This window comes from Vidua macroura, chromosome 6 (genome assembly GCF_024509145.1).
Source record: "Vidua macroura isolate BioBank_ID:100142 chromosome 6, ASM2450914v1, whole genome shotgun sequence".
NCBI classification, from domain to species: Eukaryota; Metazoa; Chordata; class Aves; order Passeriformes; family Viduidae; genus Vidua; species Vidua macroura.
Genome location: NC_071576.1, coordinates 10,145,995 through 10,173,269, shown reverse-complemented (window position 1 = coordinate 10,173,269; position 27,275 = coordinate 10,145,995). Strand labels below are relative to the sequence as shown.

General features: G+C 43.2%; 1 protein-coding gene across 1 annotated transcript in view; it reads right to left on the bottom strand.

The window, feature by feature from the left end:
- The window catches only part of LOC128809516 (exocyst complex component 3-like protein 2), a 45,481-nt gene extending 18,206 nt beyond the window's left edge, over nt 1-27,275 (bottom strand). The window contains exons 1-3 of the mRNA XM_053981557.1: nt 27,213-27,275; nt 3,616-4,210; nt 1,846-1,963 (exon numbers count right to left, since the gene is read on the bottom strand). Coding sequence (XP_053837532.1) covers nt 1,846-1,963; nt 3,616-4,121 — 624 coding nt within the window. The 5' untranslated portion in view covers nt 4,122-4,210; nt 27,213-27,275. The remainder of the gene's footprint in view (nt 1-1,845; nt 1,964-3,615; nt 4,211-27,212) is intronic.

Genomic DNA, 27,275 nt, shown 5'->3' with positions numbered 1-27,275 from the left:
TATCAGGCTGCCACACCCAAAGATAAGCTAGGTATTCATAAGCAAAGCAAACCGTGGCTTATTCCAGTCAGGATCTTCTCATTCTGAAATTTTAGTCATCCATTGAAGTGGCAAAACACACACCATGTGATTTAGGCACAATAATATATGACAATAGTTGAGAGATAACAGCAGGATATTTGCTCAATAACAACTTCCTGTATATTAGCATAATGAGGGGCTGATACCCTAGAAGCAGAAATAGAGGGATAAAGCAGGTTTTATAAGCTATGCCACTGAGCTGAAGAGTCATCCATAATTTTTCCATATGGAGTCAGCTTATGTCACTTAAGCTCATTAGCTTGAATCTGGAGCTGCTCCCAAGCTGGCCAGGTTTGAAGCAAGCTGGGGCAATGCTGTGCTACACTGTCCAGCACTTCCAGCTCTGTTCTTTCTGTACAACTCAGCACCACATAGAGCTGTGATGCTTCAGGATCAAAGGTGGCATGAAAACTCAGGGCTGTATGGCACAAAGGTTCATAACCAGATTGAAGTGAGCCTGTTCAGCACATGGTGTATCAGGAAAACAGAAAGCCCATGGTTAAACAAAAGCATTCTTCAGCTATTACATTAGAGGGAACTAAAAAAAGTTAAATTTCCCATCACCGTTAGTCAGCATCTTTGAAGGCTTGTCAATGACTCAGTGACTTGCTCTAGGATAACCTCAGTGGCACTACCCTAAGTCACTTCCTTCATTGAAACAAATGCTAAAAAAAGAGCTTGAGAACACATGGTCTTCCCCAGGGTAATGATTAAAAACAGCCCATAAAGATACTTAAACACTGAAACCAGTAGGCTTTAAGCATATTGTCACCAGCTGGCACTTCTATGTTTGTGACTACCTTCATGTTCTTCAGGGAATAATTCTTGAGGAAAAACTCTGCAATTTAGAGTACTTTCCCAGAGATGATTCAGCAGTTTGCCATGGAATTTCCCCTCCTCTGCTCCCCAGGGGCTGGTGGAAATGGAAAGCAAGAGAGCTGAGTGTGGTAACTCCTGCTGCTGCATTTCAGCTTTAGCTGAATAAAAGAGACCCCACTGAGTTTTCCAAATAAAGTGGTTTCCTCTGGAACTCCCCATTGCTACAACACATCTTCCCTGCTTCGTTTGTATTCCACATGTCTCAACAGAATTCTTCAAAGGGGGAATTTTGCTGAGAAAAGAAAGATGCTGCAGGGCTGGGGTCACCTGTGGGATCACAAGACAGGATTCTCTGTGGAGGGCTGCTGGGTGGGCACCAGCTGCACATTTTCTTGTGCTGAGCTCTGGAAATAATCTTTGCTCTAACATCAGCAGTGTCAGTCCATCAGGCTGGAGAGGATTGTGAGGGGTCCACACACAGACAAATTTAGCAGCCTCAATATCCTGCACAGCTGAGGCAAAGGGGTTGTAAAAACACCCCAATTGTTGCACACGATGGGATTATTAACAGATGGAGAGAAGATGAACAACATTTTGAAATGGCCCTCAATAAGGAAGTGGGTTTCACCCATAGTCTCCCTTTCCTCTGGATAAATGGCTTTCTGAGCAGAGCAGATTGCAGCCCTCTGAATATACAGCAATAGGATGAAGAGAGATTTGCAAATGTCCCAACATTTCCTTGCTAAGGAGCAAGGACAGGGCAGCCTCCCTTTGGCAGCACACAATCACATGGGTCTTCACACCTTCTGCAATGAAACTCAGTCAAGATGGAGACCTTGGGACTCACACATGCCTGGGCAGAGCTGGCTATTTAACAAGGGCACCCTTAATTTAAAACCGCGGGAATAAAACTGGCAGATTGGGGTAAAACTCCTGAGTTCTTACCCGTGCGATTGCAAGTAACTTTTCCTCAGTCTTCAAAAGAATCCACACGAGGCACTGTGCACCAAGGGAAAGGCTGTGCTGGGGGCTGTGCCCGGGTCTCTCACATGCCTGGCTGCCTCTGTGTACAGAAACAAGAGCTCAGCCAGAGGGGCAGCTTCCCGCGGGTCCTCCGCCTGCCTGGCACCCCTGCTTGGCACCACAGCCTCACACTAAGCAAACAGGGCGCCCTGCAAGAACCCAGCAGTGTTTGCCAAGTTTGGGCAGCCACAGCACAGTAGATGATCTTTACAATGGCCTTTTGCCAGCTTTTCTTTTGTGCTGTTTCTTTTCCTTCTTCCTACATTTGCTGCCCAAATTAAGGTTTTTGCTTGTTGTTCCCCTCTCCCCTTCCCTCACTGCTGCTGCTCTATTCCTTCTTAAGCCTGGGGAGAGTCTCCCAAGCACACTTGCATGAATGCACAATTTTGCAAGTGTCACATATTCTTTCTGAATGGAATAGGAAGCAGCTATATACCAAGACAACCACATCTATGCATGAGCTGTCATAGAGGTTGTAACTGTATTTAGAGAGGAAAAGTAAAATGCTGAAGTCTGGCATCTCTACTCTTCTCATTTCTACTTTTTTCACTACCATCTCACTAAAAGAGTCACTGTCTTACTTGTTTGTTTTTTTTTTTTCTTGAAGGAATTCTGCATTTATAGAATACATTTTTTCTTATATTTGACTTTTCTTTATATAATTAAATTACATGATTTTTCACCTCCAATTTTATTAAAGTTTTGAATGTTTCCTTAATCCATTACTCCAAAGTTTCACTATTTTAAAAGCAGCTGTAAAAGGGATGCCTCCTGACCACATCTACCATGTGCCCGATGACAACCAGCATATACCCACCACACAGCTTCCCTCCTTCAGGAGCTGGCTGGGGGAAGAGACCACCTGATGAACTGCTAATGAGCTAATCAAGGGTTTATTAGTGTAATTAATACAAGGAACAGAGAAGCTGTGGGCTTGGATGAAAGCAATCAAATAATCCAAAAAGGCTGAGAACTATTAAGAAGATTGGAGATGCCGAGTAGCAATTAAACCATGGACACAGAGAACCAAAGCCTCATCCACCATAAAAAAAGAAATCACAAGAAAGTTTTGGGCTTTGATGACACCCATAGGCTTTGAATTCACATTGGGCCAAAGGGTCTCAGATGTGCCACTCTTCAGAGGGAAAGCCAGATCTGTTTCCTCAAACTTGGGCAGGAATTTAATGATGTGTTACATGCTTTTCCTGTTATCTGAACATTAATGAAGGAAATACAGGAACAACTGGGAAAACTACAAGGCAGATAAAGCAGCGGGAGAACAAGAGAAGGGCAGAACAAGAGAAATCCATAGAGCACCATGCTGACATAAAGGCCAGGGAAAATTACTCTTGGGTAAGTAGAGTATTATGGACCTTGTTAAAAAAGGCTTGATGTGAGGAAAGAAATGGTTCAAAAAAGAAAAATTGTACATGTCCAACAGCAGTCCAGCAGAAAAATACCTGCCCACCTCAGGTAAACCCCTGAATCTGGTAATAAGAATTTAGAAAGAGGCAGTACTGCAATGAAAAAAGGCTCTGGTTCTGAGAGCACAAAGATAAAAGAAGCAGTGGGAAAACCTAAACTCAGCAAGTGTCCTGATCATCACTGTGTTATCAGGAAGAGGGACTGTTTTCAGAAATAAAAAAAAATAGAGATATAGAAAAATATAGGAAAAAAACCCTTCAGACATACCTTTTGTACATTTTAATGATCCATCCATAAATTAAAAGGCTTTGGCTGAAGCTGAAACAGTTACTGTCAGTAAGTGTGGCCAGGTGAGAACACAAAGAGGCATGACAGCAGTGGGCATAGGTGATGAGCAATCCTGCTTCCTTGAAGACGTCACTTCTGTGCTCCAGGCTGGGGAGAAACGTCGTTTCCAGATGACTCAGGTGCTGTTTCAGTGCAGCCTCATCTGTGTTAGTAGAGGAAGCAAACAGGGGAATCTGGGCGGTCATGTACTGCATTAGCTTTTCCTCCAGATCTTTCCTCCAGAAGTTTGGGCTCCAGGTGGAAACAGAATCTATCTCTAGGCCATTGCCAAGCCGCTCTGCTTCTTTCTGCTTCTCCCACTTCAGTGATTCCCCCACTGACTGCAATGGCTCCAGGAGCATCCTATCACTTCCACTGAGTGCTTCTCCCACTACAGTCCACATTCGTTCAGCCAGCAGCACATAAAGTGATTCAGACTTCCCCATATCATCATTTCCAGAATGCTCCAGATTATAAATTTGATCACAAGCTTCCAAAAATTTTCCTTGCTCAATGAATCTGCAGATGGTTTCCTCTGCAAAAGAATAAGAACACAACTTGCTCTTTGTTCACATGTCTATAGGACCATAACTTTAATATCCAAGCCATGAAGTATCTAGTTTATATCTATTCCAGAATTCCTCAGGATCTACTCAAGATAAACCCACTTAAGGTCTAGCAGTATCACCTCTCAGTTTCCCCAGGGTAAGCAATTTTTGTTTCTAAATTTCTTTCATCCTTTCTCCTCCAGGTTAACCAAGCCTGCAGATTAGTCTGCAGCTTTATGCCATCGTTCCAGAGACCTCCTCTTGTGAGCAATGAAGGTTCATTAATTACAATCTTTCCATAAGAAATGTACCTTCTGTCCAGAAGAAAAGCATTAAAGGAGGGACATCTTCTGAACAAGCCAACAGCTGAAAGTTAAACCTGGAAGGAATTCTCTGCCTCCTCTACAGAAACCCTGGCAGGACCAAAGTGCTGCAAGCTCCATTGGAAGGAAGATTTTCAGTGCTGCTTATTTCCAGTGTATCTTACCTAGCACATCCAGTCAACCAACAAGAGTTAAATGTACTCTCACAACAGATGCACAGAGCTGCAGGGCTTTTAACACGTGTTTTATAGATTACAAGGTTGAGCAATGAAGGGTTAAGGTTTGCCAAAGGTATCTGGAGCAGAGCCCAGAGGACAAATTGAACTTGATGAGAATGCAGGGAAAGTTAAGTAAAGCCAGAAGCAGTGGGACTTAAATAATTCAGGATACAACTTTGGATGTAGAGTGAAGAATGGAGTATGAACTTCCACTATATTTTGCCTATGTACTTCCTAGCTTTCCTCTATGAAAGCATCTCATATGTGAAGTAAGAATTAAATCAAACAGGACTGGAGGGAGGAACATGACATGAAATGGAGAAGGGTTGATGCAAGGATGTTCAGCAAAGTAATTGGCAAGTTATTCAGGAGGGGCCTACAAGCTGCACCCATCCTGCCTTGATACATGCAACACATGGGAAATGTTCAATTGGCACAACCAGCCTGTGTGCAACCCACCTCCCCTTCCCATCTGTGGAGGAAGAGCACAGTCACATGGTTGAGGTGTCAGTCACATGTACATCATCTTTCTCACAAGACACATCAGGAGTTTTTGCAGAGATAAAAATAAGAACAGTAAAGAGAAACATTTGTGAAGCAAATAAAAAGTGAAATACAGAACTGTCCAGAGTAGCAAGTGTAGGGTTCAGAAGGGACAAGAATTCAGGTGAAGGCTGGGGAGGAGGAGAGTGGAAAGCACCTAGCCCAGAAACTGATGAAAAACAAGAGCCTGTGGGATTGGAGGGGCAGAGAAGATCCAGGCCTGGACCCAGAGATAACTTCAAGGTTACCTGCAGGCGTCCCTCTCTCCAATCCCTTCCTACTGCTTGGCCTCTTCAGCAAATTCCCTGCCACATCCTCAGCACCAGCCTTCTCCGCTGTTTCCTTCCCACCAACCACAGTCTTCAACAATTTGCCTGCCAAGGTTTTCAATTTCTCTTTCCTTTTTGCCTCCTGCTTCTTTCTCTCCTCATGTGTGGCCTTGGGCAGTATTCTTGCATTTTCCCCAGCCATTTTCTCCCCCTTCTTGTTGCCTCCTCCCACAAAGGCTGCCCAGGAATGCTTTCTCTTCTGCATGATCCAAGCAGATTCAGGTGCTTTCTGTCCAACTGGGAATACTATCAGAAGAAAACATGAGAAATAGTTCTATGCAAAGTAATCTTAGTGTCTATCTCCCAGAGAAGTTCTCTCTTCTTCTTTTTTTTTTTTTTTTTTCTGTGCAGCTACAGGCTTCAGCTGCCTTTGAAAAAGTCTAACCTGGTTCCTGTCTGTGCCAAGTGAGGACACTTTTATAGGCTTCCAGCCCTCTTATGTAATCCTTCCCTCTTCTGGGTAAATAATGTCAAAAACCTCATACATAATCTAACCACAACCACTGGGGGAAAGCCAGGGGAATTTTTGGGATTTTCTAAACTATTAAAATATCCCTGCACTGCCAGTTATCTTGATGACAATCCTATCAGTATATGGGAGTTGATTAGTAACAACTTTATGAAACACACATCCTTTTCCACCCACCCTGCATGACCAGGCTGCACCTGGTTTTCCTTTGGCAGGGAGATCACGTCTGGGTTTGGAGCCAAGTTTTCCCTCACCTCCCAGCAAGCCTAGTGCTAGCCACCAGGGATTTAAAGGCCCAGAGAATGGGTGTTGGTTTCCATGTTTTAATAACACCATTCAGAGGAGATAAGAGCAATCTCAGCCTTCTGGAATGTACAATATTCCAGCAACTATGTACATGATTATGTATTATTTTAAATTTACCACATGTGTGCGTGTGTGTGTCCATACATTTATGCACACATGGATCAGTTCACCAGCCAATGTCCACAAGTGAAGAAAAAGGAGGTGTATGTCTGCTTAGCACAAGGTCCATATTGGGCTGCTAAAGGTTCTGACCATAAACCACAGAAAAAATTCCTCCACAGAAAGTATCCTTTAAATCCAGGAGCTTGCATTTAAAATAGATTTTTTTTAAGTCCCTACACTGCTGTGACAACTTGGAGAGGAGTTGAAATGCTGTCTTTACCACACCCTTCTTGCAAGAGAATTACAAACTGGGCTTAATTCTCCATTCCATTATTATAATTATTAAATCAAAAACTTGAGGATTTTCATCAGCTGAGGACAGTTTGTATTAATCATTACAAGCTGTACTGATTCAAAACCATACACTATGCAACAAAGATTTCAGGAGTATGAATTTAAGGGGTGATTTTTCCACACACCATCTAGACTCTTTCAAATATGTTAATTCATATTTCTGGCTTTAATGCCTGCAGTTTCTTCCAAGATTTTCTACACTTTCATGATAATAAAATTCCACTAGTTTCCGACTTGGAAACCAAGTAAATGTTATGTTGTTCTGGTTCTTTTATCAGTGCTTAATTCCACCAGCATGTTATCACAAAGCTGTTTGATTCATTAGTAACAATAGGGAGAGGAGGAAATAAATACATTTCATTTGGAAAGAGAAACAGAAATTCCAGCAGTGGTCACACATTTGAGCTGCTGCCAGTAGGAAATACTGAGGTTGCAAAATACAGTGTTTTCCCAGCTTGTGAATAAAGTTGAAAATTGAGAGGCTTTGTACACATTTCATTTTGACCTTAAATGTAATCAGCTGAAGTTAAAATGTTTCATTTGGAATGTTATAGCTGCACAGTATATGAATACAAGATGGAGTAAGAGGGTCAGTACTGAGAAGCATTCCAGGCATGCTGAAACCCTTCAGCAATATTTTCCCATGAAAATTCCAACACGATATGTTTATGTTTCACTTCATCAGCATTTTTCCAAGCCTATCTCTAACAAAATCCATTTCCCTAGACTTTTCTGTGGAAGGAAATTAGATGTCAAAGTGCCAGTCCTGAAGGCAAGACTCTCTGCAGTACATAGATTTTGAACACACAGTTGCAGATCGTGCCCTAAACTGTGGCAGCATGATGTGTGGGAATTGCTGTGCTTTCCCAGAAAGCCTCTTTCAAGGGAATACAATACAAGCCTGTGGAAAGCAGGGAGTGACTGCAGAGATGGACTGACATCCTGAGGCTAGGACCAACTCTTATTCCATGGACCACTTGACTCACTCAGTCAAGAGAATGTCAGGCACTCCCCAGGATGAGAGTGCACAGTCTGAGCACTGCAGCTCCAACAACCCACATGGCTCCTGTGTCCTGCCTTCCCCTCGCTCACAAACCGGGACAGGCAGAGGCAGAGGAGCCCATGGTCCCCAGCAGCAGGCAGCCAGGAGCACCCTGCAAAGGGACAGCAGGATGGGGATGGTCAGTCTGACCAAGGGTGCTGAGCCCAGCAGCAGCAGGAAGTGATGCCTCAGCATCCATTGTCAGCCACTCTGCACCCCTGCCCACAACTGCTTTGGGGTGGAGGATGTTGTCCCTGAGGGGAATGCACTCTTGCAGGAGGGGACATGCCACAAAGGAGCTGCCCAGAGGCCACCAGCAGCCTGCTTTTCTGGGCCTGTGTGCTTTAACAGCACATGCAGGGTGTACAGGCCTCTCCCCTCTGTCTCTAATGCTGTGTTACTGCTCAGGCTAAAATTCTGCAGTTAAAACAAGGGGATGATTTGAGTCTCTAGGAACATCATCTACCACAGGGTTCCCATGCATGCTGTTATGCCAAGACAGGCAAAGCTCACAGGGAAGCTGCACCTTCACATAGAAGTGTTGAGACCAAACTAGAGCAGAGGTTCTTCACTAAGAGTTTACATAATGCAAAGAGGATTGTTTGCTGTCCAAAACCATTGGTTTAGGCAAAGGAACTGGTGCACAGCCACGTTTTATCTGCTCCTTCCATGGGCTCCTGAGCTGCTCACCCAAGGGGAGTCATTCCAAGGAAAGAAGGGCAATAGAAAACCACAAGGACACAGGACCAAGAACAAGGACAATTCTGCTTCTGAACAAACTCCTTTGTCAGGTGTACAAATGACTTTCTTCTTCCTCCAAAGCCACTTCTTGGAAGCCAGCCCTCTCCTTCCTGGTGTTTCAATGCCTCCATTTATCCACAGTGGGATGTTCCTAGTAGGGTAATTCTCCCTGCCATGACCCTTGCTATGCTTACTGTGAAAGAGAAGTAATTTGTCTCCTAGGAACATCTCCAGCATTCAGGAGTTTCCCTCATTTCCTGGAGCTCCTAGAAAAGTCCACAGCCTCCCCACATCACTGAGACTCTGTCTTCATATCTCAGAAAAACTGTAACTCCTTTGTCTCTGGGATTTTCCATTAAACAACTGAATATCTTGGAAAGTTTTTTATATTGTTTCCCTGTTGACTTAACTCTTTATTTTGTTATTTCCCGATTCTTCTGCCTCTATAGATAAAATCTCTTCATAACAAGTGGATTGTGTGTCTGACTTGAACAATAGGTGCTTGGTCTTGATGCTAATTGTATGAAGTCAGACTATTAGCACTACAAATTAAATTGCTTTGCAAGAGTCCAATTACATTAATATTCCAATTCCAGCAATGCAGTGATGCCCCTGCTTGCTTTGCAGGGACATTACATGAACACAGTCAGGCATAGACAATGGAAACTTTGTGTTCAGTAGCATCTATTATATAAAGTACACTTGGTCCTAAGAGGCAGGTGGATTGCAGTATCTGGAGAGGTTGTTCACCTCCTTCTTTTGTTTCCAGAACATGCTGGTACTTTCCACTGCTTTGAACCAAGGCATGAAACATGGCAGAAAGGAATATTAATTGATGATAAAACATGCAGAGTATGGCACAGAGAGTTGTTGGCTTCCTAGGATATAAATGCATGCCAAACCACTCTGTGAAGCTATATTGCAGTCAGATAATGTGTTCCTCCACTCACACACAGCACCTTTGATTTCATCAGCAATCAAAGAAGAGCAAGTCTCTATTCCAAGCAAGGTAGTTTTTTTTTTTTTTTTTTTTTTTTTTTTTTGGAGAGAGACAAAACCAACAAACCAACAAAGAAACAAAACAAAAGTACCTTCCCCTCACATTTGACATTGCAGCTGGTGTTGCCATCACAGTTGTATGCAAGAGGTGACTTTGCCTATTGTGCACAGTCAGATGTTTATCATTCTGTGAGAAGCATACATTAATTCTTATTTCCTAAAGATAACTCCACTTCCTAAGGAAACAAGACAACACAGCCAAAGGTTGTGTGTATCTCTGTATCCATGTGATCCCCTGCCCTAATGCACAAGAGTGGATTTTAAGTCAGTTTTAACCAGTTTTAAAGCCAGTTTTAACCAAACTGAGAGAAGGTGACTCACACAAAATAGTACATCCTTACACACTTCATAAACATACACATCTGAGGAGAGGATAGACCTTCAGTGCCCCTGCTAAGGAAGAGAACACAGCATGAACTCAGCCTTTATTTCATATCAGAGGCTCCACCCGGCAGCACAGTCTGAAGGTACACAAACACAATTTCCTTGCCTCTGGTGCTCACCAAACCCCCTGTACTCTCCAGATAACCTGTGTGCATGTGCAAACAAAGCAGCAGGAACATTTAATACAGGCAGCCTCTCCATCTATAGCAACAGATGAAACAAAGTTGCTACCCTAGAGTGATACCCAGCCCAGGCTGCAACCTCTCACCACCTGAGATCTGTGCTACCCGAACATGCCACCAATTTTAGAGGAAAAGGGAAAGAAGCTTCTTCCATTCTCTTCCTGAGTGTGTTTGCTTGAGTAGCTTTTCTCTGCTCAGCCACTGATTTGTATCCCATTTTGGAAGAGTTAATCTGAAACTTCTGTCCTACTCTGGATTTGCCTGAGACTGGAGGAATTTGGTTTACGAGGAGAGGACAGGCAGATGGATTGACAGAGATGCTGCATGGTCCCAGCACTTTCAGCAACCACACTAAAGTTCAAAGAATAAGTTCCCCAAAGAATTGGATACTGCTCCTTCCCTGCCCTGAACACTGAAACATAATATTCATTAAAATGATATAAAATTTTGCACTGCCGCTGTTTTTCCTCTCATTGTGAGGACCCCATTTCGAACTGACCTCAATTTTCACTTAATTAATAACCTACTTTGCTGTTCCTTTAGAACATTTTTAGCTAATTCCTGGGGATTTTGCCTAATTCTGTTTTTTCCTTTCAGAATGAAACAAGCATTGCTTTAAGGAAGATGCTTCCTTTTTTGACAAAAATGGCAATAGTAGTAATAATAAATAAAACACACAATCCCCAAAATTGTAAGAACTGTAGACAGCCAAGCAATAGAAGTGTTTGATGTGGCCCTAAAAATCCTTGCATTGAGAATATCTTAATCCACATAGTAAGAGAAGACTGAAACAATACTTTTTGGAGTAGCAACTTAGTCTTCAGCAAAGTTTTCTGCCACATAAAACACCACAGCACTGCAGGCTGCCAGTCTGGTCATGTCGAAGAGCAGTCACCCAACAGCTTGGTTTCTAATCTTACGAGTTATCTGAAGTTATCCAAGGAAAGCTCCAAGGGCAGCTTTGCCAGAGGAAATCTACAACTTAAATGCTGCTTCCTCTTTCCTAGGAATGGAAAGAGCTTTTTTAAAAAATTAATCATGGATATTTTTTGCTAGTGTGATTTCCTCAACTACTACCATTTCAAAATTATCCATGATTTATATCCAGAGAGGGTTTTTGGGAAAGTTTGTATTATGAATATTCCATCCACATTTGGACAGACAAGTCTAAAATTTTGAGTCTCTTCATTTGCCTTAGATCAACAAGATTCCTCTGTGCATTTTTACATCGATTCTTTCCAGCACTAAAAACTTTAGGTTCAACTTCAGAGGAAACTTCCTACACACATCTGTACCCACAGCCCTACAGAGAGCAGCACATGCAGAGATTCGGGACTGAAAATCCACATTATATAATTTACATGCTTTTTCTGCTGCCACAAGAGGCCAGTGATTGTGTAAATTCCAGTCTTCAGTGTTTCACCCCCAGTGCACTGACATGGCTCCACAGGCACATCTGCCAAACACCATCTGGAGGCTAAAAATCATATCTACTGATCAGCTGCCAGGACACCCCAAGACTTCTGACAGGAGCCAGACACGTTTCAATATTGACAAAATATCAAAACTCAACTGTTTCTCCCCTCAACATTCACTGCAAGTGTGTCTGGCTACAAACCAGGGCAGGAATGCCCCATGCACTTGCGCTGACACAGGAGCTATTGTATGGGGTGTATTGATATATTAATACATTTAAATAAATATATATTCTTATATTACCACATTGACATGTAAATATGTAATGTAGTAATATATCAATATAATAAATACATTTATTAGTATGGGGTGGGGTATATTAACAACACTACTCAGGGCCCTCATCCTCATGGCTGAAGAGGTTATTTAGGAGAGGAGGTAGAAGAAAAGAGATCAGCTTTGGTATAGACACTTAATCTTCAGAAAAGCTCAGCATAAAGTGTCTCCTGTTGTCACTTCTGAACAACCTGAGCAAGAACTCCATTCCCACCCCACAGTGAACAGCAATCTGGTTTAGCCACTAGCCCTGGTAAAGCTCAGCTCATCCAAGATGCCAAATCACACTGTTAAAAGGTCCGTTTTGAAAGATTTTAGCAATCTTAGTACTGGAGCTTGCTAGCTACAGTGAGGGACTTGCTGCAGCAAGAGACACCCAAAAGGGTCCTAGGAGAGAGCCAATCATCCTCTGAAACTACTTCAGAAAAATACCCTGGGGAGGAACTCTTCATGAGCACAAAGAGAAGCATTAAATTTTTATTAGCATCAGTTCAGGCTGAATAAAGCAGGCTTCCCAAATACATGGTGATAAAACATTTACACTACATCACTGGGTTTTCTTCTGAAACCAGAAAAGCATTTAGAAGATAAATGGCACTAGAAAATTCAGCACTGTTTCATGATGTGGAAGCTGCCTGAGCATCTTCAACATTTTCAGACCCATTCCTGTCTTACAGGAATGAAAGAAATACCAAGAAAACAAGAGATGGGCAAGACCTGGGGAGGGAGGCATCAGGAACAGGCAAGGTAAAGGGAAGGGAAGAGTATTTGTAATGCATGCATCTGCTGTCAGTATCAGGATGTATCTCATCTTTCCAAGGCCTCCCACGTCTCAGCAGAGTAGAGGCAGTGCTATATAAAGATCCAGAGACACTACCCCAGCTCCCAAGAGCTGCACAGCACCAACTGCCAGCACACTGGCACTGTTCCCCTGCCGCCTCCTTCACAGCCACTCCGCCGCCTTCATGGCTCACAGAAAGATTCTCCCTGCAAAGGAAGAAGATGTGGTCCTCGAGGAACCAAAATTAGGTGACTTGGAAGGATGTTTCTAAATTATTGAGCAAATTAAAAAAGGAATGGCTATTTTTTCCCCATCATGAGCAAGCACATTATCTGCACTGTTAGGATCTTAGATCTCCTGCATGTGTTATTTACTGATTGTCAAGAGCCAAGACCCATTCTTGAAAATGAATTTAAAAAGAGCATTAAGGCCACATTGCAACAAAGGATTTAAGTAACTGACAATTTCCTTTTGTTTCAAATTCAGCCTCTTAACTGTGCACATCTGTTTAGTGAGCAGGAGATAGTGGTGCAGAGTCATTCCATGACTACATGACAACAAATGCCTTGGAGTCAGTAACCTCTGAAAATCACACAAACTGCAAACCAAGTTAACAGAGCTGATCTTGACAAAGCACAGAATCGCTGGATTTTCAGGCAGCTGCTTTGGAGCTTGTCTGTTTGAATAAATGGGTCAATAATGATATTTTCTGCACAAAGTTTTAATGTGGAGCTTCCAAGCCCAATAATGATTGTATGTTCACTGAGGACTCCTTGGCTGTTACCCCACTCTTCACAGTTCAGTATACTTACACATGTGGGCAAAAGATGTAAAATGGCAGCAAAAATATAAGCTTTCATGCTCAAAACCTGTTTCACATCAGGAAAAAGATGTCTGCACTGGTTTTGTTGATGAGGACAAGAAGATGAACTGGGCACTCCCTATCCCTTGTTCCTATTAACCTTAACATTGGTAACAATTTAGTCTACACAAAAGCAAGGCCAAAGAGCTGTTAAATATCTTCTGAATAAAAATGTCTGTGGATCATACTTCGTACTAGTGGGACCTGAGTCCTTCATGTCTGCAACTGCCTTCCCCCACCCTCTGCATATGTAAATAAAATGGAGAAAAAGTGTATTAACATTTTCTTTCCTCTTCCTTCCCAGTCCCAAGGAGCCATAACACCCAGATCAATCAAGAACTCCAAGCTGGACTGCAATTTTATATAAAATATATAATACAATAGATCTTCTATGGTGCAACTAGTTCCAAGAAGAAGCAGATGCACCTTGTGATTAATTTATTCTAACATTTTTGAAAGGAAGAGATGGGGAGAGATATTGATATATATGGCAGGTACTGACTGATATTTAAAACCTTTGGCATTACCATATGCTCCTGGAAATAACTTCCAGTGGTATTAGTTGCTGTCATTGATGACAGCATGTAAATGACTGTCTAATCTGCATATACAATTAAATAATTAGATGCCATATGTAACAGCAGTTATTTATAGGTGTGAAATCAGAGAAGAAGTTCAGACTTCATTTTTATAATATATGTTCTTACAAATCAGATCCTCTTGACCATAAAGGTCTTCATTACTGAAGGCCCTATCTTAGGTTAAAAAACTATTAAAAATCACAATTAATACCTCACAGTAATAATTTTCCCCTATGATGCATTGATTCAGTAATGCTTGCATCAAGCCTGCTGGCAGGATGTTATAGCTGCTGTCCACAAAATGCCTGTCAGCTTCTGGAGCTCACTGTGAACAAAACAAGCCAGGGAAAAACCCATCCAATTGAAGGTCTGGCCACTGCATTCAATGAAGGCTTGATCTATTCTTATGAGCAGCTGACCTAGATTCTCTGCTTGAATGAGAGCATTTCCCAGCATCAAGACTGCTCAGAGTCAGAAATTCATGTATCGCTTATCATGAGAGATGGGAAAAATAAGGAAGAGGATATGATCTTAAGGGACAGCGATGGCATCCATTTGCCATAAAAACTTTATTAATATCCTCACAGAACACTCCCTGACACACTTCTGCTCTCATTTCAAAGTCTGGAAAGGGCTGCAGCCCTCCTTGCAGCACATGTGACAGGCCACGGCTCGTGGAGAGGCTGAGATGTGCCAAGGCTGTGGAGGACAGGAGCGCACAGCAGGGCGGCCAGCTTGCTGCTCCCGAGCCTCCAGCTCCTGCCGGCAGCCAGGCTGCGCTGGACCGGGGACTGCTGGTTCACAGCACGCCAGGAGGAAATGAGCCAGAGGGGGCTGCTGAGCCCACACTGCCAGGCGGTGCTGGGATCCAGCTGCAGACTCAGCACATCCATCACCCCTGGGAACCTAGGGAGGCCTCAATAAGGCAGTGCCATGTCCTGCTGGTGAGCCACGCAGGACACTTCTCCTTCTGCCAGCTCTCCAACACAGGGGAAGCATGTCCTCTGGCACTCAATAATGTCAAGATAATGCTCAGGGGGCAGGAAGATGGGTCAGCCCTGGGGAAAGGACCTTTTCATCCAGCCTTTGCTGCTGATCCACTTTGCCCTCATCTCCCTGAGATCCTCTCAGGCCTCTCCACATACCCATCTCAGTGATCTTGCATATTAACCAATAATACTCAAAAGACCAGTGATTTTCTAGGGTGATTTCCAGGAAATCCAAGGGTGTCCATCACTGTGAGGGATGCTGCCTTGATACCAGCCCTTGCTGGCAGCTGTCACTGTTGTCACCGATGCTGAGCTGCCCACAGGGAATAGTTCCAGGTCCAGGCCAGGTCTTGAACAATATCCACTCAGAAGGGACAAGAAGGAGCTGGCACACAGGGATGACTCTCTCATATGCCCCAAGGTACAGCTCCTGCCCTAGGGCTATGCTGCAGTCCTGGCCACAGGGACAAGGACAGGGACACAGACTGAGTCTGTGGGGTGGGCAGGAGCTGGGCAGTCAAGGGCCATTTCCTTCAACACCAAAATGTTTCAATCTGTGCCACAGACAAAGACAGAAAGCAAAACTCACATACACAAATTCAGGTCCACAGATCACAGAGATATCCTGCCCATTCTCCAGACATGAACATCCCAGACTGAGGCTGCAGAAGGGGATTTCTGCTTATGTGAACCTTCACTGGCTCTACCACATGGGTGCAACTTACACATCCAGCCCACACAGAAGGCAAGTGACCGCTGTGGGCCATGCTGCCAGTGAGCATTTCCTGAGCCCGTCCCCTCTGAAACCTCCAGAGGGGCCACCAAGAATCACAGAATTGTGGAATATGCTGACTTGGAAGGGACCCACAAGGATCATCCTCCAAGGAGTCCAGCTTCTGGCCCTGCACAGGAAATCCCCAAGAGTCACACCATGTGCCCGAGAGTATTGTCCAAAGCAGAGACTATAAGAGCTGCTTGACAACCTCTCAATTCAGATCTGGTTCAGCAAATTCAAATACTCTGTCAGGCAATGGATTTTCCTCACCAATTTTTTTTTTCTTTTTTTTTGCACGTGGGCAACCTGCAAACTAGGTCAGTGTTATTCCTACCAAAACACTTGCTAAGGGTGTTATTTTTAGAGAAGCATGTGATTGTCTGACTTTTATTTATGAGCACACAGAAAGATCTACTGTATATTTTCCTGTCTGTCTTGTTTGGGGTAGTTTGGTTTTTTAGTTCTATGGGTAGGGTGCTGAGATCTTGGGCCTCTTTTCAAAAGGCAAATTCAGACTACTGAGAGACCGTGCAGGCTGCATGCCTTGGCGGTCAGTGAAACAAACACAGGCAGCAATGAGCAAATGAAACCAGACAAGAGCACAGAGAGAATATGAAAAAGCAAGGTAGTGACACAGGTAGCAAGGAATGAGGATACGGAGCAGAAAAGATGTCGGGGGTTATGGAAGATGGAGAATCAGGCAGAGCTGAATGGATAATAGGAAACACATATCTTCACAACTCCTGAAAGGGTATACCCAAGATCTCAGCAACCATACAAAAGTCAGCAGGAGAGCCCAATTCAGTGAACAGAAAACCTGTCCAGAGATTCAAGTTTATTTTCCGAGAGCTTTTCTTACCTCCTTGGCACAAATGAAACAAGTCAAAACCAAAATCCTGCAACAGCTTTTCATTCAGCAGACTAGTGGTCACAACCCTGACAGATATCCATCAGACTAACAAGCCATGGGAGAGGGCCTCTATAGCCAGGACCTTCTGTGTCCAGTTCTCTACTTGCCTGGCTTTCACCTGGCCTGTATGGGGAATCCAGAGTTTTTGCCCGGTGCTTAAGTCACCAGACTACTCAAGTTCTGGGGAAGTGAGTCCTTCCACTAGCTGCATGGCCAGTGTGAAGAAGTGTACATCTCTGTGGATAAACTAAATTGCTTCTATAAGCAGAAAGAAGACACAGGAATAGGCAATGTCCTTCCTCTCAAATGAATGCAGATATCTGAAATAGGCCAGTCAAGCAGCACACCAGCACTGCCTCATTCTCTTCAGCAGCAGCAGAAGGAATTCAGAGTGAGTAGCTCAGGCACTGATATGCATATATCAGCATAGATGAACCGCAGCCTGAATTTCCAGAAATTAACCACAATAAAGAATGTCAGGAACCCATCTCCAGGCCCACAGATCTTTTGACTTTCCACTCCCATGAAAAAAACAGATGTATATGATCTGTGAGGGCACGGGGTCAGCTGCATGGCTGATGGCTCATGGCCATGATGTGCTGCAGATTGTGCAATGGAACCAGCAAAGGTTGCTTGCTAGAGTGAGTCACCTCAGCAGGAGGGAAATTCCACATAGAATCCTCTTTGCCAGCCTCCCCAGAACACCACCACCAGCCCAGAGCTTCTGCGCAGCTGGGAAACACCTCTGCTTCTTGGTTTCAAAGCTGCACAAAGAACATCAGAATGTGCTGCTGAGAGGATGAAAGCAGGGGGACAATCTTTTTCTGCCACAGAAAAAGGCAAGAGGTTGAGCTGGCTGTGAGAGTCTGGTGTTTGCTGACACCTTTTCTGCCTCGGTCTCTTGCCCAAGAGCTGCTACCCCAGAATAAGGGGGTCTCAAGTGCTTCTTTGGCAATCCATCAACACATTGCAGACACTAAAATTCATTAAAGTTACTTTCATCTGTCCTTTGAAATTCATCTCAAGCCTGAAGCTCCCATCCCAAGCATCTTGTCTCCCTCAGGTGTCAGCTGGTACCATCCAGGTACCTGCAAAAGGAAACAAGAACTTCAAAAGAGCCAACACAGGCAAAGACAACTGAAGCAGATCCAACTCACCTTCCAAACCATAAATAACATTTATTTCTCCAGCAAGACCATGCTGCCACAGTGCATCAGGTACAGCCTGCAGATGGAGTTACACAAACTACATCTTCCACTTGGGGCAGGCAACAGCAAGTTCTCCTGCAAACAGATGGGCAGGGAAAGGACAGGCCCTGTTACACATGGCATAGCATGGGAGCTCAGCTCTGGGTCTAAGACACAGAGAGGAAAAATGATGCTCAGGGGTGTTTTAAGAACATGGGGCATAATCTGAAAGCTGGAATAGCCTGGTTGATACAAGCTGGCTGGAGGCTTAGCCATGCTTCACTACCTCATCATCTAACATTGATATGCCACATGTTTCTAATATTGCTCCTAGGGAAACCACTGGTTTGGGACAAACATTATGAAGACAGCTTCTTACATCCCAAATTTTCCAATTTTTTTTTTCCATCCCTCATATAATACTCACATGACTTATGCCATCTATAACCTGCAACAGCTCACATATGATGTTGCACTGAATTTTCTGTAACCATATTTTGGGGGGGATCGTTAATCCACATATACTTAATCAGTCACTGACACATTCATTCTCTATCTTATTATCTTGTCTTGAACAAGAACTGAAAGCAGCAATTATTCACTGCACTCATTAGCAGCAAAAACAGATTTCCAGCCATGTCAGTTACACTCCTGAAATTACACAGTTGGTGGTTGGTGCCAGAGTCCCATTTAGCTCAAGAGCCTTTTGTAACAACAAACAATAGCTTCTTCTTCATTTCTCTGGCTTCCCTTAAGAGGAAGAACTCATGTTACAAAGGAAGGGCTACATAATCATGTTTTACTAGCTCAAGGTACACAAGACTTTCATGAGTATCTTAGAAATTTCAGTATTCACAACACCCATGAAAGTTATGAGTAGCCCAAAGGAAAACAGTCTGTTCTTGGTAATAGAAGAAGTACTAATGAGTGCAGGACAATAGTCACAGGCCAACAAAAAGCAGAAGGAAAGGTGCAATGGGAGCTGGGTTATCAGCTGTGCTGAACAGGAGAGCTGGTGCAGGCCTGCTTTGTATCCCACCAGCACCATGCATGATGTCTCTGAAGATCACAGAGCCACCCCAGAAGCTGAAGGTGTTGCAGAGGTGAGAAATGCCACTCCTCTATTCCCGCTAAACAGAAAACACCAGTCATCTCCTCCTCTTACCAAAATGATGTTCCCCTCACTCTACCTTTCCTCATGAGAATGTTCATGTGTCATTCCAATACAAGGCTGCTGGGAGAGCAAGTTCAAAATCACATCAGACTCATTCTTTAAATATCCCTTTTTCCTTTCTGTTTTATTCTTTTACAAACATGAAATGAAGACGTGTCTTCCTCAGAGAGGGTAATTATTTATTAAGAATGGCCTGCCAGCACCATGAATTTTACATGACAGAAGCTCCATCCCAGAACATATTTAAACCTCTCCTCGTTAGTCATCAGGACTCTGATCCTTCAGCCAGAAGATGTGGCACATCCCACCAGGAGTCCTGGTACAGGGTCTGACTAATGTTGTTAACAGACCCATTCCTTCTCCCTACTGACCACCCCTGAAACACAGCCTGCCCTGAAGCATTGCCTTGGGGGAGACAGATCTGCTGCATCAGCTCCTGCCTGCAATGTGTTCCACTGAAATGCACCCCTACACAGGCTGTTTGGAATACACAGATGTGAGCAGAGATTTGGCAGGTCTAGCAGAGCATCCTATCTGCTGCAAGGCCTCTGGAGGTCACAGATAAGCAAACCCAGGCAAAGGCAATGCTGGGGGCATAGATATACAAGCAAAACAAGACAGGCAGCAGATCAGGCATGTCTTCCCTCCATTCTGCACTAGATGATTTTGCACCTAGTGCAGAACTCAGTTGATGACTGTGGAGTCATACTTGGCAATGAGTGTCCAGAAAGCCCAGATTTTACAGTAAACTAAATGTATTCAATTCTCAATTGGCTATGGAAGATTAGCTAGGTTAGGGATTAACCAGACACTCTCTCCCCATAGCAACCACAGCTACAACACCACGGCACACACATGGAACACGAGCCCCTGGGCTGTGCCCCACTTTCATCCCAGCAGGTTAAAACTGCCCCACTCAGGACAGAAACTGACAGGTTTCCTACAGTCCTTTCACCTGTAGGTAAAAGATAAAACCTGAATAAGTTCTTATCCCCTAAATACCACATAGCCTATACAAGCCAGGATCTGTTTTATCTAGGTTACCCCATCCCACATTTTCTTCAATGGCTGAAAGCTGATGATATTTACATGAACCAGACAACATTAAAACAAGAACACACCACGTAGCCTGCAAAAGCTGTCCCAAGCATTAGGCAGCTGGTGTGCTGACACCGTTGCCTATGTGCTGAGTAATGATGTCTCACTATTTCTTTGTGCTCCCTTACCCATCTCTTTCCATCTGTTTTTCCTTGGCATCCATTTGGATCATATGCTGCTCAAAGCAGGGCTTTCTGTTAGCACCGAGGAGATAATCTGTGAGAGGGCACTGCAAAAATCAGTCTGATTGATTCATGTGAGTAATTAGTGAACTGGAGCCAATGCTGTACAAGGACGTGTATGAATGGGTTAAGCATGGTGTGTCTGGATGGAAAACGTGACTCATAAGTGTTACTAATGTTATTCTTTCTCATGTCCATAAACCTAAGTAAGAAATGGGAGAAATGGAGTGGGTAGAAAAAGACAGCAGGCTGGCGGGCAACTATCTCTGAAATACAACTGCACTGAGTTACGGGTACATAGATCAGATGCTGAGAAGAGCAGAGCATTTGCTACTCCTACACACAGCCCCATTTCTTCTCTTACAGCTATTAACTTCTCATGCTTCTCCGTTTTGTTTTTACTTCATCTTTCACATACACAGCCCAAGACTTGGATCTTATCTTCACGTATCCCAGTGACTTCCTGGCATGTCATATGCATGCACAGCTACACCCACACATTGAGGCATCTCTTTCTCTGCCTTCTGTACACGATGATAGTGCAACTACACCAGTCACCAGGACAACAGTCACAGCGTGTCAAACTGATAAGAAGTTACTTGGTTGGGTTCATATTCTGAAAGAGCAAGACAGGGGCAATAAATGTAATACACAGCAGTGAACTGCAAATGACATTTGATTTTCCCCTTAGGGAGCTGAAATGGGAACAAACATGAGAGTGACAAAGAAAGAAGAGAGTCTGAAGAGGCTTGCTGTTTAATTTTTAAAGCTCTTTAGTTAATGGGAAATGGGAATTTTCCTGTGTAAGACACAGGAAATGCAGATATGGGGCTTATCTCAGCCTTCTCGTAAAAAGGTAGAGGTTTTGAGCCCACACAGTCCCAAATTTCCAAAAGCGACCAAAGCTACTGTCATGCCAACGGGTTCAGAGGTTGTCACTTCCAGACACTAAAGTATGGGGCAACTAAAAGAAATAAGCATTTACTTTGCTAGAATTGCCTTTCACTAATAGCAGCCAGGACTGCTATAGGACTCTGCTACCTCACCCAACAAGTCTCTTGGCTGGATCTGAACCCACTGCAGGAGCAGGAAGCTATTTGTTCCTGCAAAACAGCCCCACCAAACAGTGCCAAGCTGCATACAGATACAGGACCTGCCATTCAAGAAAACTATTTTGCCAAACATACATTTGGTAGTTATGGAAGTCAAGATATACATCCAAACTTTTGAAAGCTGTCAAAGCTCATGGAAGCACAGAACTGGTATCTCTCACATTCAATCTAACAACTCCAAGGTCCACAGTCTGACCATTTTGTCAGTGCAGAAATAGATACGAAAGACAGTCTGAAAAGAAAACCAGTTGTAACTTGAAGTGAAGTCTATTTTATCTTGTTATCTATAGCCTATGGCAGGAGTAATTTATCAAAGTGGTAAAGCCTTGTCACAACAAAAAGGAACTGCACATATCCAGGTGAAGTACAAGAACTTTGGTAAGACTACCTCTCTAAAACTGATAAGAAACACTCTCCTGTCTCTTTGAGAGATACACATGGACACAGCAGGGCTTCAACCAAAGCAAGACATGCATTAGCTGTGTTTAAAATAAGGTCTGAAAATCCAGGTCACAGTGGTCAAACTGTAATCTAAATGGGAAGAGGGAAGCAATACAAATACTGGCAAGACAACACTGGTGATAAAGGGGTAGGTGTTGGTTAAAGGTCTCCTTGCCACCTTTGCTCCTCACTCCTTCCTAAACACAGATGAAGAACTTAAGTATCTGTATCCTGTCTCTCACCTGGTGGCCCAGCATTCAGACACCCTCTCCATCCCCTAGACTGTATATAAGGGAGAGGGGAACTTCAATCCAGCTGCACAAATATCTCTGTTTTGCCTGGGGATGAGATACGCACATTCAAGGCCTTTCTAAGCACAACAAACCAATGCCAAGAAACAGAGGAATGTCATCAAGGTCATATAGTTTGGTTTCTTGCATTTGTTTTGCATCTCACTCAAAATGGGCATGCTTAATGCAGGGAGACAAAGAGGCCTTTCTCAGCAAGCAACGTGGCGTGTGCTCCTGGGTCACCTCAGGCGGCTGTCTGTCTGCCGGGTGCCCTTTACCCTGTTTAGATTGTAGCTGCATCCTTTCAGTATCAAGATGTGGATACTTAACGCATGCTCACCTTTGCCCTTAGCCACACACTGTTTCTGCTAAACTAATGCTTTTCTTGGCAAGCTAGCCAGGCAAGTCAGAGTTCAGCTTGCACCCCGATCAGCTGAAGCACAGATGACTGGCTCTGGGAAATGCTGCAGCGGCACGGCCAAAATGAACTGAAGTCGTTTACAAGGAGCTGCAAATTACCCTGTGTTGGTACTCAGCCAGTTTGATTCCGGCCCATGACAGGGCATCCAGCCACAGCCAAAGGACAAATCAAAATAAACAAACCAGAAATTTCTTCTAGGGACATATTATGAAGAGGTTTTCAAGGCAGGATTTAAGAACAGAATACTGTCTGTCCATGCCGTAGCAGCATGGACAGCACAATGACAGGCCCTCTAAAAAGCTTTAAGTGCAGTCAGTGCCAGTGGGAAATGGACAAGATAAAATACACAGAACACAAGACATATACAGCTTTTCACATCTCTGGCACAGCTCTCCCATGCAAGCAATGCATGAGCTTTCAAAAGTGGTCAGAGCAAATGGCTGAAGTTTAGCTGGTCCTGAGTACAAGCTTAAGACTCTGTGGTTTATTTAATATTTTTATATACTCGTTGAGAAGCAGTCATCAGTTATGAAAGAGATTGCTGTGGGAAACCCATGACTACTAACTCTCCTTTGATTCACGTGTTCTCATTAGCAGGTCTTTGGAAGAATATGTTTGCACGGCCTTTTGTGCAACAGCCCTGTACAGAGTCCACAGATGAAGACAGACAGACCTCCCCAATACCCATAATGTCTCCCAAAGGTCTCTCAGGAGGTACACTGAGATAGGTTAGAATCAGTATGGGAAACACAACACTTTGCAGATCTGGAGCATGATAGGTAAACAGGCGAAAATCAGGTGAATCTGCCACAACCCAAAGTCAGCTACAGAGCTGCCTTTAAGACCTTTGCTAGGGCAGAAGAAGTCCTGAGTGGCTCACTTTATAGCAGGTTTGTGCTGACTCTCAAGCAACTTGGCCAGCAGGCTGAGACTTGGCAGCCCACCACCACTTTTCCTCATTCCCTGCTGCTCAGGATGTGAGTGAGCTGTGAGCAATCTGCCTGCACACATCCCAGCATATGCCTCCTGAGCACCAGAGTTAGAACAGAGCTGGACAAGGTGCAGGGGATAAGCTGTTCACCCTCCTGCCCATCCACATGTTTTTCAGGGTGCAGAACTCAGTAGCTCAGGACTCTCTGCAAAGGAACTCAGTGGGATTCCATCACATCTGTGAGAGAAAAAATTTCAGGCTTCATCTGTATGACTCAGCTGTTTACTGTAAGTCTCTGTGGGAGCAGCAGTGGCACTGAGATTCACAATTCATTGTCTATAAAATAAAAAGAAGTTTTATCAACTGTCTACTAGTAAACATCCTTCAGAGCACATAGATCCACACAGAGACTTACCATCAAAGCAGATAGACTAAACTATCAAAACTACTTGTACCAGTACTTCTTGTCTCAGTGCACCAGGGGAAAAAAAAAAAAAACAAAACAAAAAAACAAGCAGGGAAAGTAAAGGCTTTCTTTAGCCACATTCGGTTCAACCAATCAAAAGAACTGGATATCTGATTACAAAAAGTAACCTTTTATAAGCATATGTCCTTGAAGACAGAAATATTATATCCATAATCAGGGGTAAGTGCACAAAGCCGGTACCAGGAAAGATGCCTCACAAGTGAAGTCTCTGAGTTAAACCAGCACATTATCCACTGGTATAAAATGCTGCATCCCCAGAGACTTGAATGAGCTCACGTGTATTTACACATGACCTTCGAGATCCCACCTGCATCCACACACCCTTCCTAACTCGAGACTATTCATCCATCATCTGGTCATCCATTAATCTGTCAAATGTCTCAGCTGGTTTCAGCTGGGGTAGAGTTAATTTTCTTCACAAGGGCTAGTACAAAGATACATTTTAGATGTGCAAACAATCAGAAATGAGAGGAGTTGTGTATTTATTACACATTTCTGAATAAGTCATGCCAAATATCTAGGACAAACAATACATTAAGCCCTAAAGAACGCTTTGAAAGCTTTTTGTCTGCTGGAGGTAACAATGAAAAAGTAACATGATAGAAAGGGAAGAGTAAATCATTCATGAGAATGATTAAAAACTAACTGTGGGTGAGATGCAGCAAGCGACACTGAAAACAGCCAGAATATTTTTTGAGTATCTCATCTTTTAGACATTGGAGTGATTGTGATGAACTCTAGGAAGTCCTACTTTGTGTCTTTTATTGCAAAGAAGACACAGAAGATACAAAATCCATAGAGAACTGTACAAGAAGTTGCAGTTTATTCAGTTGTTGCATGTCTACATCAGGCATTGAAGCCAAAATGCTACTGAACTTGAAATTACTTGTGCAAATAAGGCTTAAGAAAAAGGCATCTTAAGGACACTGGTGAAATAAGTATAAATTAGACTAAGTGCCAAATAATGCTTTATACATGTGATTTCACATGCACACAATCATTTTGGAATCCTAAAATCAAGTTCTGAAAGAATTACAATGTCAAAATGTTCATAGCTACCAGATAATGTAATTCAGTTGTGGGTGCCACAGTTTCCCAAATGAGTGTGGAGCCACAAATCATGTTATCATTAGCATTTATTTTAGATCCCTTTAACTCTATGAAAAGGTCTGTTTCAGGAAAGCTTGTATCCTAAGACTATCCCAAGTAAAAAGCTCAAAAACAACCACTAAGATTGGTTAAGATTTTTTTCTTCAAATAACCCCCTTGAGCTTCAAGGGAAAATTCACCCTACATTATGCTTTTGAGCCTGCACTGGCCCAACTCTGTGTCTTAAGACTTTTGAAAAACTGATTTTGGAAACAACTCAATGCAGTAAAATCCTTCTAAAAATGTTTTCCCTTCCGTGTCTCCTGAGTCATTCTCAAAAACAGAAGCCTACATTAGGTCAATAAAATCATGCTGGACTTTACAGTCAACACCATGTTTGACCTGGATTCATATACAAGGATATTTTTAGCCTCATTTCTTAAACAACTAAGATTTATGCAATGGTGGTGAGTGTGTTTGTGTCTCACTATGCACCTGTTTGTGTCTTCAGCACCATTTACCTGTTCCTGAACTGCCTGCATAATTCCAAACACACTGACATTCACAGGTAGAGACATTATTAGAGCTCCAAGTCAGCTTTTATTAGGTGTCCAAGAATCCCCACCGGCCAAAACCAGACTTAATTTATTACAGCACTATTTGAAAACATGGAAAACATGTGTTATTAGCTGTTTTAATATTGCTACTAGTCTGTGTAATACCCTAAGCATGCATAACACTTGGCATATGCAAACCATAGGACAAAGATTTTGCCTCTATTTTCCTATTTAAGTACCACTCCCCCTGCTTTGTTTTGTAGTTTGGCAAACAATTTATTTTAGTAATATAAATATTTGAGCTGCAAACCACCAAAGCATTCAAAGCCTTTGGCACTGCATGGCAGTCATGTATTATTTGCTTCATTACAAAAGGTAATCCCTGTGTTTTTATTAAAAAGCTGGCACCAGCTGTAATCAAGCTGCTGGTGCAGCTTGGTATTAAACATACCAAACAAGTAGCAAATTCTCAGCCATTATGTACAAATTCAACATTATCTTCTAGGACCTGTAGTTCCCTGAAAAATACCTTCAATGTCACAAGAGAGGCAACCCTTAGGAATTTAAAATCAGATTTCGGAGGAAAAAAATATTTTCTGTGATGTGTCTGCCCGTTTCCAAATGCACAGCACCAGCCAAGCAGCACCTTCAAAGGTTTTGTTTCGGAGAACATAAAATTTTCCTTTGCCTTCAAAACTGGCTTTTCCTTTCTTTTCAGTCCAAGCATCTGGGATGCCTTATCCTCTTCCTAGAGCTGCCAGCAGAAGCATAAACTTAATTCCTACGTGGGCCTCAGTACTGCCTCCAAAAGCTCAGCTCTCCCAGCAAAGCCCTTGTATTGTTCTACAGCAAAGAAACTCCTCCATGCTCGGATGGGCAGAAGAAATGAGCAAAACTTGCTGCACTCAGCAGTGCAGACCCCTAGAAACAAGATCAGCAGCCACATTTTGGCTCACAAGAGATGGGCTGTGAGAGCACTTAAGATCTCCAGGGTGTCCCCAGTCTGGGAGGAGGTTTGGAGATAGGCTCTCAATACCAGGGGCTACCACATTTTCCCTTAGGAAAAGTAAAAAGCCAAAGGTAACTCTAAGTACCCATTACTCTTTTCTACTACTCAGCATTAAATCAGCTGGGAAATCTATAGTGATCATCACAGTACTGGTTGCCAGACCATCAGAAGCCAAAGAAAAAGGATGAAGGGGAATTAATCTGTGGAGGTGTTGGCAAAGCACGACAGCTGCAGAGGGCCTGAGCAATTTCTTTAACAAAACAGAAGTGTAGATTGTTAAAGTGGCACTGGAAGAGAGATTTAACTTACCACACAGGCAGATCTTGATATCTGAAGCTTGACTATGACAAGCAGCAGGGAAATGTAAATGCA